Genomic DNA, 15,259 nt, shown 5'->3' on the forward strand with positions numbered 1-15,259 from the left:
GCGGACATTTAGAGACACGGCGGTGAAACCGGCGGACAATCGGAGCGGAGTGGACACCAGTGGAGAATGAGACCGACATGGACACCAGAGGAGACATCAGCGGAGAATAAGAGCGGAGTGGACATTGGCGGAGAATTAGAACGAAGCGGACTCCGGCAGAGACACCTGCAGAAAATAAGAGCAGAGTGGACGCAAGGCCAGAGTGACCTTGACCTTTAACCTTTGACCTTTGATTTGTGTAAAATTTGAAGAAATTCCTGAAAGGCGCTCTTAAGATATCCCTTTAAAGATAATTGGATAGATGGACGGACGGACGGATGACCCAACACCAAGTCCTCTGACCACGGCTAAAAGTGAAAAACAGGACTACAGAGTATCCATAAAACTTTATTAAAATGAAGGAATAAGGATACAGATGATGTCATACAATAATACTGACAAATGGATCCGATGTTTCTGTGCCAATTAAAAACAAAAACTGTGTGTGACGCGCTGAACACAAGGTAGACATTTGTATCCTTTGGTAATCAACGTAATTAAGAACTACTTTTCTTCCTCTTATTTCTAAGTGAGACAATCTTTAAGTTAAATAAACAAAACGTGAGTGAGAAATCCATCATCAGGTAGTGATAGTAGCTGCAGGCGACGCTTTGGCTCCGGCGCGGCAGATTCAGTTCTGTCTGTGCTCTGATGACGGAGCCACGACTGCACACGGTGCCGGAGCTGCACCGCTCGACCCGTCTGAAGATTTAGGAGAACTTAGCTGCTTGAGGAGGAGGTCCCAGGAAGCCTCCGGCCTGTTTAGTTGCAGCTCTGGAAGGTGCAAGGCCGAGCATCTTCTGGATGTTCTGGAGAAAAGAGACAAAACAAAACACTCTCAGAAAAAAAGAACAAAAAAACTGTTTATTTTCTGATTTATAACGCTTGAACAGAGACACATAATCAACCCAAATGAAAGGAAAGAGCGTTATTATCATGTGTTAGTTTGTGTTACCTGTCTGATGGACATGGTGCAGAGGATGTAGAGGAAGATAAAGGAGCAGTCCGTGTAATCTTCGCCCAGCAGGTTGCGGTGGGACAGACCCTGGATGTAGGACAGCGGCACGAATGGCAATTTGGCCACAACTCTTCCGTCAAAGCTGAACAAAACAAAAAAAAGCCAGACAGACGTAAAAATAGTGTAATGAAGAAATCTGCAACAAATATATAATATTTACCTTTCAGGGTTCATGCACTTTCTTACCAATAAATTTTCACGACTTTTAGGCAAATTTTCAAGACAACTGATTTTCTGAAATGACCATCGATCATCCTTATTGGTTCTTTTCCATCACTAAAAAGCTTCTTTAAAAATATATATTATTTTTTATAATCAGGGATTTAGAACAGGATTAGTGCTGAATTTTTAAATACAACTTTAAATGACTATTATTTATGTGAAGTAAGGTGGTGTAAAAAAGGGGGAGGCATGCTGAATACTTTTCTAAGCACTGAAAAGGTTTTTCATTTGAGCGTTGAAAAAGTGCAACAGCTTTGAATGACTGTAATCTGTGTTTATTTTACTGCTGATTTTTAAAGAAAACATGCCTTCCAAACCTGCATGTTTTCCATATATTTTTGGCAATTAAAAGAAAATGCATTTTTTTCCAAAAAGTTTTGGTAATTTTTAAAGAACAAAAAGTATTTTTAATTTTTTAATTAATTTTTTAAAAATTGTTGTGATTTTAAGGGGGGGTGGAGCCTTTTATTTTTCCTTAAAAATGTTGATGATTTTCAAAGAAAACATGCCTCCCAAACCTGTGGGCCCGCAGGTTTTTTTTTTAATATCACCACCAAATTTGCACTATTGATCACAACCAGAAACTATAAAACATAAATTATTGTTGAATTTTCAATGGTCCTTGAACACATCACGTGTTTCCATCCAGGTTTGTGAAACAAAATTCCATGAGTTTCCCAAAACTTTCAGGATACACGTAGTTTTCAAAACCTTTTCCAGACCTGAAGATTGCTATTTGCAAATTCCACGACTTTCCAGGTTTTTCATGACTGTACAAACCCTGACTTTTGTCAAATGCAAAGAAACATTTCTGAGCTGAAGATGAAGATGAAGATGAAGATGTACACGATGTAAGTGTGTGTCACACTCACATGGAGTTGAACATGCCCATCAAAGCGGTGAAGCAGAAGCCAATGGCGAACATGGACTTCATGCGCACCTGCAAACAAACACGCAAGATTAAAAATGGAAATCTGAAATTAAATTACCTTTGATTGGAGTTTGGAAACATTTAAACATTACCATATTTAATATTTATAATGTAAAAGTGTAGATAAGGCTGTTAATGTTGTCATAAAATATTTTTTTCTAAACTAAACTAAAAAAACACAAACTCATTTTATATGACGATATATTGATGGATTTTAAGCCTTTGCATTACATATTTATTGCAAACAAACCGCCTCTCACCATAGACAAGTCTCTGTTGTTGTTCTTCAGCTTCTCTTCTTGTCTTTCTGTAATACATATATTTCTTTTTAAGGAACACTGTCAATATGAGGGAAAAGCCTGATTATAAGAGCTGAGTGCAAATGTTTTTCCTTACAATTTATTACCTTTTGCCTGAACACAATTTATGACTTAAGTCATAATCTGTTTCCTGGGTTCTTACCAATTTTCTTCTTTTGTTGACGTCCTGCAGATTCTGTGATAGTTTCTTTCTTCTTCTCGACTAATATCAAACAAGCAACAGAAAATGCTTTAAACAGTCTACAGAAAACAATGAATTACAGTCGTAAGACATTAACACATAATGCACTCACGTTTTTTGCTTTGTTTTTCCACTTCAGCCTTTAGCCTCTTATACTTTTCAGTGCGATACACTAAAACCCAGGTGATCCCTGCAGAGAAAATCAGAAGAGGATTGAGGATAAAAAAATAAAAAATAAAAATCTTATAAAATAGTAGATGGTGCAACATGACTCTGGGCAACATTACGGTGAATAATGTCAGAATTCTCCACTATCTGATTTATTTAAATCCATCTCTTTTTTTGTCCTGATGCAACTATGTTCTAAAAAAACACACAATTACTTTCAATATACTTCATGCAAAGTTGATTTTTTTGATTATCACGCTGTAGGACATGTCAGTAATTTGCAGCAACACTGACTGTGACAGTAGCATGTATTTTCTTTATATGCTAAATATGGTAAAAATGACATTGTCAGATGGAAAATTGTAAAATTCAACAAATTGCAAGACAAAAGCCCAGAATGACACCCAAAAACAATAGATAAAACAGTGCACGCATATTTGTAGTTTTATATTCTTAACTTACATACTATTTTTACACATTGCATTATTGCATAAGGCACAATTTAATACTTGACACACTTTGCACACACAGCATATTATATTTTAAATGTTCAAATACTGCACATTGGTGTATTTCTTTACTTTTATATTTTTACACACTTTACATACTCAATATATTACGTATGGCTTTATTTTTATTATTTACATACTATTGCTAGCTGTCTATTAGTGTATTTCTTTACATTTATATTTTTACACACAGAGATACACACACACACACACACACACTTTTCTAATATATACTGGTGGTTGTATTTATTTCTACTAGCGATAATTATCTATGTCGAGGTCAGAGGAACTGAAACGAACCCCAATATCCCCCCGATGATCAATATTTCTGATTTGATTTCTCGTGAGACTCTTATTGTGAAATGTTAACCGGAAGTTTTATTCCTTGCGCTGTACTGTAGCATTAGCTTAGTTAGCAAATGGCTAACTAACACACTGGTAGTCCTCAAAATCGCCAAAAGTGGCCATTAGTCGATAATGATAATAACGTTAACAATATCCCCACATTATCCAGTCCACAGCGGGATAAAACCATCTCGTATTAATGTGTTTGTGGTCGATAGTAAGCCGCTTTCCTGCTGAATGTGTCCGTTGGGTTTGACTCACCTTCGGCTAACAGCGCCGTGCAGACAGAGATAAACACGATCAGGATGGTGTCCGCAAACATGGTGCTCATGGTGCTCCCGTCTACCGTCCCGACTATCAAATCCAAGAAATAAATATTTAATGTTGTTTTCAGAGATTAAAGCGTGAGCACATTACAGCGGTGTGAGCCGTGTCAGCGTTAGTGAAGGGGTCAAACACTTGAAAACGACTTCCGGTTCAGAGGAAGTCGTTTAAATATATATAAAAAATCTTTTTCCTACTTTCTTTATTAAGCACAAATTCATTTACAGAAATACAAATATATACAACAGATAATAAAAGACAAATTAAGAAAATTTAAAAATGTATGTTTTAGTTATATTTTAAAATGCCAGTTTCTGTTTTATGCATCATCTTGAAAGCTTTCTGGTTCTTAACGTGGTGCTATGTTGAAATACGTTAATAAAGTTAGGTTTCTGATATTTTTTATGAAGGTGGAATTTTCTTAAAATAATAAAGACCTGTACAATATTCAAAATAATATTTCCAATCGTATCTTGAATTATTTTGTCTATTTATTTCAGTTCTTTTATTTTTAGAAAGTTTGCAACATGTTTACGGTGCGGTGCACCCAAAAACTATAAAATGAATGTCTGGATGTCCTGAAATAAATACATGTCAAATCTGGTAAAATAAATAAATAAATAATAATAATGACAGCATGGCATTGAGGAGTTTAGCGTATTCCTTGGTTTAGTAGAAAAAATATGATTTATTTTTCTTTAAAAAATTTTGGCAATTAAAATACTTTACTTTTACTTTAAATAAAAAAAAGAAAATATTTTTAAAGAAAATATTTTTGGCGTTTTTTTTCTTAATATTTTTTGTGATTTGTTTTTCTCTAAAATTTTTGATGATTTGTACTAAAAAAAACTTTGCAGATTTCTTTTTTCCCAAAAAAAATTTGGTTGATTTTTTTTGTTTCTGTGAGCTGCTGGTTTGGAAGGCATGTTTTCTTTAAAATTCACAAAAAATACATAATTTATTACAGCCAGTAACTGTAAGATCATAAACTATTGTTGGATTTTCAAAATTGTAATGGTCCTTGCACACATCATGTGGGACAAATACTTCCATTTGAAAAAAAACATTGCCAAATCCAAACTTAAAACAGTGATCAAAATAATTGATTCAACCTGTCTCATTAAAAAAATGCCAAAAATAAATCTTTTACACAAACTAACCAGCTTGAAAGAGAAGAGTGGGAAAAAAGATTTTACTGTAGGATTTTTTTTTAATCTAAAAAATAATTTATCGTGGAGGGAGGGTCCGGCATTTTCCACAAGTCACTCAGGGAGGCCTGAGGAAAAAATATTTGTAGCTTTGGGAGGTTAAAAAAAGTCACACCCCAGCCACCCCCCTCCCTTTGAAAAAAAAAAGAACAGTCCCAAAGCACAAAAGAGCAAAATGGTTGGTTTAACCATAACTTTTTTCTTTTTTTTTTTTTTTTAATTTTATGTGCCCTACTCTGATTTTATCATCATCACTATAAGCTTCATCATCATCATCATCATCACCATCGCTTCCTTTTAACGTCAGCCCCGTCATCTCCACCATCACCAAATGGGAGGAGCGCGCGCGGAGCGCAGCCAGCCCCGTGCGTGTGTCAGAGGGCCGCAGCGCGCTGCAGATGAAGCATGGCAGGCGACAGCGAGACAAAGCCAGGTGACCAAGCCGAAAATGAGACCGTTCATCGGCAGCCTTTTCTCATCGGAGTGGCTGGAGGGACAGCCAGCGGCAAGGTGGGATAATAAAGATTAAAGAAAATCTTTTTTATATATATCGGTATTGATTGGTGTTTGTTGTATTAGACTAGTGTCTGGGCGAGCCGACACACATAGGTTGGATTTTTTAAAATTTTAAAATGACTCGCATTTTTAAAAAAAAAAAAAAAAAAAAAAAAAAAATCTGGATAATAATTTTAGCGCAGGCTATTTTTCGGTTGGTTGTGTTGCTTGATCAGTAATGAACGTACAGTGTAGGCCGATAAAAACAGGATACGTGCATTGTCAATGCTTTTCCGTGGCTAAAGTAGGTTAGTGTTACATATGGAAATCAGATTTAAGGACTCCTATATATAGCCTTTTAATTATTTATTTTAAATCGATTTTTTAATTTCATTTTATTTTTTACATTTTTCAACATAAAATATAAGGGTGGCAAGGAACAAAGTAACAAATACATTTAATTTACTAATCGTCAGATGTGTATTATCTGCCAGTTATAGGTTAATGAAAATTAGACACCAGAAGTAAAATATATCTAAAGACCTTGACTGATTAAAAGAAGAAAAAAAACCCCTCTAAAGTTCAATAAACTCTCTGTCATAACCAAGCAGAATCTGGCCATTATGTAAAGTTGTGATGCTGTCTGCAGGTCCTATATTCATAACTATCAGTTAAATGTGACTGCAGGATTATTGTTTTTCTGTCATCATGTTATCTGTTTTGTTGTTTCTGGTGGATCTGCTGATGTCTGGATTTTTCTTTGTGCACTGATGCAACTTCTGTCTAGCTCCCTCTAGATTTTCACCTCATTTCACCGGCTGGCTCATTGGCATTACACTTATGTCTGCACTGTCATGATGAGAAACAATAAATATTAGAACAAAAAACATAAGAATACAAACACAAAGCAGTGTAATTATAGCCTATAGTCTAAAAGACTACTACAGAGAGCTGTCACTGCAATATACATATGTTAATTTTAGTGGTGCAAATGCAGTGGTTCACAGTGCAGCTATTACAATCTATGATAAATATCTGCATATTGATTCCATATTCAAGTGCAGTGTTTCAAGGGTTTTCAAGCATCGTCAATAAGTGTTGTTCTCTCTTTTAAAGATCAGAATTGTATGGAAACCCATTTTTGCCAATGTGATGAATAAAACAATAGCTCTCGCGAGTCTTTATAATGAGAAATTTTCTCAAAATAATCAGTTAGTATCTCAGAATAATGAATTTGTATCTCAAAAATAATGAGATTTCTTATAAAAGGATTTAGTATCTTGAAATAATGACATTTCTAAAAGTAAGACTTAATATCTCAAAATAAAGAGAAACTTTAAGAAAAGGCCTAGTATCTCCAAATGAGACGTTTTCTAAAAAATGACTTAGTATCTTAAAATAATGAAAAACTTTCTAAAAAAGAGACTTCTCTCAAAATAATGATAAACCTTTGGAAAATATCAATTCAATTATTTTAAAATAATGCCTGAATATCACAAAAAAGATTTCACAAAATGAATTTGTATCTTAAATCTCACAATAATGCTAACATTTCACTAAATAATGAGTATATGAAAATAATAAAAAACTTTATCCAACATTGATTTAATATCTCAAAATAATGAGAAATGATAATAAGTCATTATTTTGAGATTTATTTCAAGAAAGTTTCTCAATAAAATTATTTTTCATCACACTGGCAGAAATGGGCATCCGTATGATGGATGCATCATTTTTTATGTTTTGTTGTTGTTTTGCAGAGTAGATCGTCTGGATTCACACCCCGAAACTAAACAGAGTTTCTTCTTCCTAATGTGTGACAACTGCGATTATTAAAATGTCAGAGAGGTAGTTAAGCAAATTACATGTAGCTGAAGGGTATAGTAGGTTTTTCTTTTTTGTTTTTGGTGATTAAATCAGCAACACTTTGTGGTTCAACAGTTTGTGGGTGTGACTTCGTGGTGCTGTGGCCCCTTTTCTTCCCATAAGAGTAACAGCTCACAGAACCACCTGTTCTCCCACACACGCTATCTGACTGTGGAACAAACAGCAGTCTTTTGTTTTGTGTCTGTCTGTGTGAAAGGAATCCCAGTTTGCAGCCTTGAAATACCGACTGATTTCTAGTAAAGCATCAAATATGCATCCAGGTCACTGGGTCACGCGTAAACTCAATGCAAAGTGTAAAAGAAAGTTATGGTGGTGGTTTAAAATGTGCAGACTCAGGTTCCAGAAACGGAAGGATGTGGCTTATAAGAAAACGGGGGCCAGTATTATGTCATACGACTTGTGTTGTTCTTCTAGTCGTCGGTGTGCGGTAAGATCATGGAGCTGCTGGGCCAGAACGAGATCGACCACCACCAGCGGCAGGTGGCCATCCTCAGCCAAGACAGCTTCTACAGGGTCCTCACCCCGGAGCAGAAGGCCAAGGCCCTCAAGGGCCAGTTCAACTTCGACCACCCAGGTGTGTCAGAATTATTAACTTCATCACATGTCTCATTGTGTTCGAGTCATCTGGCGGCAGGGTAATCAAGGACAGAATCGTCTGGCCTGAAACAGCTGTGCGTCTCCTGCTGGGAGACATTTGCTTTGTTTATCCAGAGGCGATTCCAGCTGTTAACCCTTCGAAAACCTTCAAAACCCCTTTCGATTTATTTCAAAAACATGAAAAGAAGGCAATAAGCAACTTAAGAACAAATGACCCAAAAATAGCATAAAATTAGTAAAACAAAAAAAAGTACCAGAAAATGACCTGAAAATAAAAAAAGGGTGAGTTTGAAAAAAAAAAACCCCAACAACAATAGAAAATTACCTAAAAATTAGAAAAAGAAAATGACCTGGAAAAATGAAATAAAAATTATGATAATTCTGTAAAATCATTTTGGATACATCATTATTATTATTATTATTATTATTATATAAATAAATAAAGATTATTTAATTAAAAAAATAATTTTCTACATCTACTATTTTTTGCAATTTATAGATAATTTCTGGCCACGTTGTTCTATGCATTTTCCCCATGTTTTTGAAAGAAATCACACTAATTTGCTCAGAGGAGTTTAAAAGTTTAAATACTTGTGAAAGGTGTCTGAACCCAGCACAAGAAAACTGATGTCGATCCGGGTTTCAAAGGGTTAATCTGCATGGTTTTTCTCAGGTTTGCATAGAGAAACAATTTAAAACTGTTTTGTGCCCTTTTCCTTCTGCACAGATGCTTTTGACAACGATCTCATAATCGCAACTTTGTGGGACATCAAGGAGGGAAAAACTGTTCACATTCCTGTTTATGACTTTGTGTCCCATTCCAGGTGAGTAAGTCTAATTAAAATACACACAGCGACAACATAAAGGAGAGACAACATAAGAGGTGTTTTTGCATGTTTCAGCCCAAAGCACTACAAAAGACAACCCAATCACGATGAAAAAAGTTGGCATCATTGTATGTTTCTGCAAAACAGTGGTACGTTTCATCAGGTTTGTGCACAAAAAGCACCTAGTTATGGATAGGAAAAGATCATGTTTTGGCTTAAAATATATGGTTAGGGGGGCATAATCTCTGCTAGAAAAGCAGCTATGTGTCTGTAAAAAGCAACAGCTTTTCATGGCTGTAAAAACAGCTGCATGTCACCAAAAAACACTGTTTTGGGGCTTAAAAGCAGCAGGAAATGCACCAGCAAATGCAGCAGGAAATGCACCGGCAAATGCAGCAGGAAATGCACCGGCAAATGCAGCAGGAAATGCAGCAGGAAATGCACCGGCAAATGCAGCAGTAAATGCAGCACTAAATGCAGCACTAAATGCAGCACTAAATGCAGCAGTAAAAGCAGCAGTAAAAGCAGCAGGGAATGCAGCAGGGAATGCAGTGATGGGCCCCTAACAAACACCCTCATTTAGGGGCTAAAAAGCAGCAGAAAACACTGTGACAGCTCCCTAAAAAAGCACTTTCATTGCTTGTTGGTCTCATTTGGGGGTCTGCACCTTTGCAGGCGTCTCATCTAGTTGACACACCATCCCCTCCACCTCCTGATGACAACATCTGCTCATTTACTACGTCACTTAATAAACATTGATATGATATATGTGAAACGTACAAATGTAACGTATTTATGGTTTGCAGAAATGTACAGGGCCAACATGTTCTTCTGGTGACTGGGCTGTAAAAGTGATCTCCAATGCATCATAATGTGGTAAAATTAACTTTAAAAGAAGAAATAATATCCACTGTGGTGGACTGATTACTCTACTTTTTAATAGTAAAAAGACTAAAACATGCAAAAGAACAGTTATGGTGCCAATTAATAATAAAACACTGACAGGTTTTAACTGCAGCTTTAGAGCCAGGCTGTAACATGTCAAAGATGAAATGACACATTTTTTACTTTTTACAAAGGAAAAGTTCAGTTAAATCTGTATTGCTCTGTTCAACACACTCATGGGTTTATCGTGTTAAGTGTTTCGATATTTGAATGTGTTTTGTGTGGTAGGAAGGAGGAGACAGTGACGCTGTACCCTGCTGATGTGGTGCTGTTTGAGGGCATCCTGATGTTCTACTCTCAGGAGATCAGGGACCTTTTCCAGATGAAGCTGTTTGTGGACACCGATGCAGACACACGTCTGTCCCGAAGAGGTGAGACGTACAGGCACGAGCAGACGGATCCCTTTAAAGACAGGAGGCAAAATGTTACAGTAAAAATTATGTTCATTTTATATGTGTATAATAATAATAATAATAATAATAATAATAATAATGATGATGATGATGATGATGATGATGATGATGATGATAATAACAATAACAACAATAATAATGTGGATTTATGTAGTGCCTTTCAAGATACCATGTAAAAATACATAAATAAACAAACAAACAAACAAATAAATAAACCTATTACATTTAAAAAACAACAAAAACAAACAAGATTATATTTAAAAAGTGGGTAGACTGTCTCCAAAGGCAATAAAATCTGCCAAACAGTAACTCTTAAAGTCACTACTTAACACAATATATCGTGTTTATATAATCTGCACAAAAACTAAGTGTTAAAACGACATGTTGTGGTATACGTGGGGTTATGTAGCCTATAGAGCCGCACAATATGCAGTTTTTTTTTTTGACAAACTGAGACTGAGATATGAGTTGTAATTTTAGTGGGAATTATCATTTTTGCATTTAATTTTTACTAAAAAAAATGGTGATTGGGATTCTTTCGGGGGTTTGTACCAAACAAACGCGTTCCTTGAATGTATGTCTAGAATGTGATTTGTAAGTCGATGTATTTCAGAAGCACCACAATGCTTCATTTATAATTTTGGGACACATTAACCGTCATCAAAAAGCTGCAGCGTGTGATTTGGGTATTGAACTTGGCCGCATAGCGATTTGGTTAATATTATGATTAACGTTGCAGCCTTAATGTGGCGGGATAATTTTAACACTTTAATTAAACAAATCAGCAGTTTCTGTAAACTCAGCGTACAGACACCAGAGTAATCTACTGTAACTCTTGATAAAGAAGTGAATCATTTTTCCCCCAAAATGTGGAGCTGCCAATAATATTATTGGTAACATTATTTTTGTGCTCTCATTTCCTCCCAGTGCTGCGAGATATCAGTGAACGCGGACGGGACTTGGAGAGCGTTTTAGCACAGTACATCACTTTTGTCAAACCTGCGTTTGAGGAGTTCTGCCTGCCGGTGAGTGTCATTCCTCGTTACTCAACTCCAATTATTTTCGCACGCTCGTGTCCCCGAGCATCGACTCACAGTCAAATATTTCTCCTCTATAATGACGCTGTTCAGACGAAGAAATACGCCGATGTGATCATACCGAGAGGAGTCGACAACCTCGGTGAGTATCTGTGCTTTTGGAGCTCTGAGATGATAGTAAAGACAATAAAACCAAATATTTTGAGACACGAGTCTCAACAGTGTTATCACGGAGGACACAGCTGTGTTTACTGGCGGCCTCTGAGCTGGGAATTATTCTCTGAAACTGAGGAAGCCAAAAGATCGTGCTGCTGGGAGAAGAAAGCAGCTGCCTGCTGATCTGAAAAACAACTTCAAACTATCCAAAACAAAGTGCGCGAGAAAACTAAACCGCAGCAAGTCTAAATATCTAGAAGCGGGACATCTACGCTGACCTGCAGCCCCTGGTTTTGTCTCTGATACTGTATTACCACTGCATTAACCCTTAGAGCCCTCTTTAACCCTGAAAACACCTGAACCATCATCGGGTTTCTTGTTCGGTGTTCAGATGCCTTTTGCAACCATTAAAACCTCCAAAACCTAAAAAAAATGATCAGTTTCTGTTTTTAAAAAAAGCAAAAAAACAATAACAGCGACTTATAATTAAAATAACTTATAATATCTAAATGTTTAAAGTCATGTCTCAGAAATCTGTACGTGTGTTTGTACGTTAGTGTTTTTCTCGAGTCATTCCTTTTTATTTTATTCTGTTTTTTAAAAAACTTTTTAATCTAATTTTTGGGGGTGGGGGTTGTTGCAAATTTGGTGCTACTTTTGAGTAATTTCTTGTCAATTTGCTCTTTAACTCCTCCCAATGTTTTCCAAAAATAAAACAAAATAAGATGAAATAAAATAAAACAAAATGAAATAAAAGTAGGAGCTGAGCTGGAAATTCCAAGATTAAACAAAAAATGTGAAATGAAAAGTGTGTAAAATGTGGCGGCAGACTCTAAGGGTTAAAGTGCAGCACTTTTGTAGGAATACAAACAGTGAACACAAACAGCCGGCTCTGAATCACAGACACGCTCTGAATGTTGTGACAGTGTTTCCAAATTTTTCCACTTATTTTCCAAATTCAGCTTCTGAAATGACTCGTTGCTGTTTTTGCACAGCACAGGCAAAATATGATCGAATCATTTCATAATGAAAATACAAAATACTGCAAAGAAACATTAGTATATACAATATCATTTAGATTCAAATCATAGAAAGATGATATTTCCTACTATTTCTGTTTGGATTTATGTGTTAACCCTTTAAAGCCTGGAGCTACATCACTTTTCTTGTGCTGTTTTCACCTTTTACAAGTATTTAACCCTTGAAACCTGAGCAAGTTAGTGCAGTTTCATGGGGGGAAAAATGACAATGAGCACCTTGGTAGGAAATATTCTGCGAATTACAAGAAATTTGTAGATTTTAAAAGATACATTTTTTAAAAGCTTGGGGAAAATGTCAAGGGAATAAACGAAAAGGGGTAATGAAAAATGATCAGAATTACATATTTAAAATTGTGTTACAAATTTATAATAATTTTTAAAGAACATTTTTGGTCATTTCTTGATTTTATTTTTTTATTTCTTTATTTACCAATTTTCAAGTAACTTTCCTCTACTATTGACATTTTTTGTTTTTTTCTTCTTTCATTGCTAATTGCCTTCTTCCAGGGTTTTTGAAAGAAATCAAGACAATTAGCTCATGTTTTACAGGTTTTAACTTTTCACATAAGTGTGCAGCTTTATGACCCAAATGTAATGTCAGAGACACAAACTGGTTTAATCCCAATAACGTGTCTTTTTGTCTCTTCATACAGTTGCCATAAATCTGATAGTTCAGCACATCCAGGACATCCTAACCGGCGGTTTGACCAAACGGCTGAACGCCTGGTTTAACGGCTGCGGAAACGCAAAGAAGCAGCCGAACATGGAGTCCAGCAGTCGTCCTCACTGAGCGCAGCGAGGACAGGACGTTCAGAACGGACTCTGCGCTGCGGACAACAAGGCACGCGTAAAAGGCCTCTCTTCAGTGTGATTCAGATTGGACTGAAATGAATAAACCAAACCCCTTTGCGGAGCTGGTTTAAAGGCCGTTTTCAGCTATATTTTTGTCTTTCTGTACTGTATGAGATCGAAGGGGGGAGAAATAAAAGGGGCTACCTTGTAATTTAATTTAAAACTGCTGCTTGCCTTTACCACCGCACTGAAACTAACTACAGAAGCAGTTATGGTGTCTATAAATAAAAAATAAAAAAAAAGATTTCTGAACACTTGACAGCCTTTAACCACACAATAATGCAGTGTAGCAACATGCTGTTCAATGGCAGGGCCTTACCCCATCTCACCATCCCGTTAAAGGGGACTAATCCCTTTATCGATGCAACTTGACTTCTTTTTCTTCTGTGTAAAGCGTATTTTGACTTGTACAAATAGATTTTGAAATGATGTAAAAACGGATTCTGATGTTTGCGTCTCGAGCTGCACTTAATTTGTCTCATCCGAATCTAAATTAGTCAAAAATGAAACAACCGATTCCCACCTCAAACCATCAGATGTTACGACATCACCAAAGATAGTTTCACGTGCCGTCTTTGTGGACAAAATGTGTAAAAATGGATTTTTATTTCAACGTGACTTCACTGTAACTCATGTTGGTCACACTAAGACGTATTTCTTATGTTGTTATGAAATTACCACAAAGTATTATTTGTCTTTGAGTCCTCAGATGAGTTCATGTTTTCTGAGAAAAGTGTTACTGAATGCAGAAAGCTGTAAAATGTCCTCAAGGACGAGAGATGCGATGTAAATGTGTCCTGTAAATGTTGTTCTTCATGTTTCTCCTCATGATAAAGTTCTCAGGTACTCTTTGTTTGCTTGAGTTGACACATCTGTCACGTTCACATTCTTGCATTTGTTTAAAAACATACATTTCTGTTTTATACGACGATGTTCTGTTTTACTCATAAATCATAGTAAGAGAAAAGTGCTGTGTGCTTGGTGCCGTATTGTAGAAACCAAGAAAAGAAAGAACATTTAACACGCTTTTAGGTTCCAAATACTGTCTTGTAGTGGGATTTTTTGGGGGATTTGGGGGGTTCACATGTTGCAGTGGAATTGCTGACCTTGTCGCAGCAGTTAAACAGCCGAAATAAGCTTCTTCTGTTGTGTTATGTGACACTGTACAGCTCCTTCACGTTAGCTGATTGTATTAATGATTTTTTGGTTTGTTTTGACTTAAATTTCGATTTTTCAGGGAACGGTGTGAATGGTTTTCCTCATGCTTAGTTATATATAACATGAACATGGCATATCACAAGTCAGATTGTTAGATATTAAATACTTACATTTGGCTAATTTTGGCGCCACACAGCAGCGTGTTCAATCATTTAATTGTTTTTATGTTAAGAATAAACAATTACAAAAAACCCTATTAAATATGAAACTCCAACTATTTCTGAGTCAATATTAAATAAACAAATATGCTTATGAAAATGTTCCTCTGAATTTAACAAGGCTGTTAAAAAATCCCGTAATAAATGAGGCAATAAATATGTAAATGCGTGTTAACCTACATATGAGTCAAGATGGTTCAATATTTTTTCATTTACTTAAAGGGACTTTTTCACCCTTGAAAAATGCCTTTAAAGATCTTGTTTTTTTAATTTAACTCCATTGACTCATTTACAGTTATTTATTGTCTCATTTAGTTCATTTCAGGATAAATTTTTATTCGTACTTATTTATTTCAGATTTATTTATTC

The 15,259-nt window shown here is 35.8% G+C and overlaps 3 protein-coding genes across 3 annotated transcripts in view; 1 reads left to right on the forward strand and 2 right to left on the reverse strand.

The window, feature by feature from the left end:
- LOC121941021 (pre-B-cell leukemia transcription factor 1-like) overlaps positions 1 to 15,259 on the reverse strand; it is a 141,422-nt gene that overhangs the window by 28,721 nt on the left and 97,442 nt on the right.
- tmco1 (transmembrane and coiled-coil domains 1) lies at positions 375 to 4,185 on the reverse strand. The gene is made up of 7 exons (XM_042483716.1): positions 3,995 to 4,185; positions 2,824 to 2,901; positions 2,673 to 2,732; positions 2,471 to 2,517; positions 2,152 to 2,219; positions 995 to 1,139; positions 375 to 848 (listed from the first exon to the last, which is right to left on the reverse strand). The coding sequence occupies exons 1-7, from the start codon at positions 4,062 to 4,064 to the stop codon at positions 750 to 752; spliced, it is 567 nt and encodes a 188-aa protein (XP_042339650.1). The 5' UTR covers positions 4,065 to 4,185; the 3' UTR covers positions 375 to 749.
- On the forward strand, positions 5,535 to 13,771 carry uck2a (uridine-cytidine kinase 2a). The gene is made up of 7 exons (XM_042483715.1): positions 5,535 to 5,775; positions 8,062 to 8,221; positions 8,972 to 9,068; positions 10,245 to 10,387; positions 11,357 to 11,454; positions 11,560 to 11,608; positions 13,316 to 13,771. Exons 1-7 carry the CDS (start codon positions 5,671 to 5,673, stop codon positions 13,450 to 13,452), a joined length of 789 nt encoding a protein of 262 aa, XP_042339649.1. The 5' UTR covers positions 5,535 to 5,670; the 3' UTR covers positions 13,453 to 13,771.

The sequence above is a fragment of the Plectropomus leopardus genome, chromosome 3 (genome assembly GCF_008729295.1).
Source record: "Plectropomus leopardus isolate mb chromosome 3, YSFRI_Pleo_2.0, whole genome shotgun sequence".
Lineage (NCBI taxonomy): Eukaryota > Metazoa > Chordata > Actinopteri > Perciformes > Serranidae > Plectropomus > Plectropomus leopardus.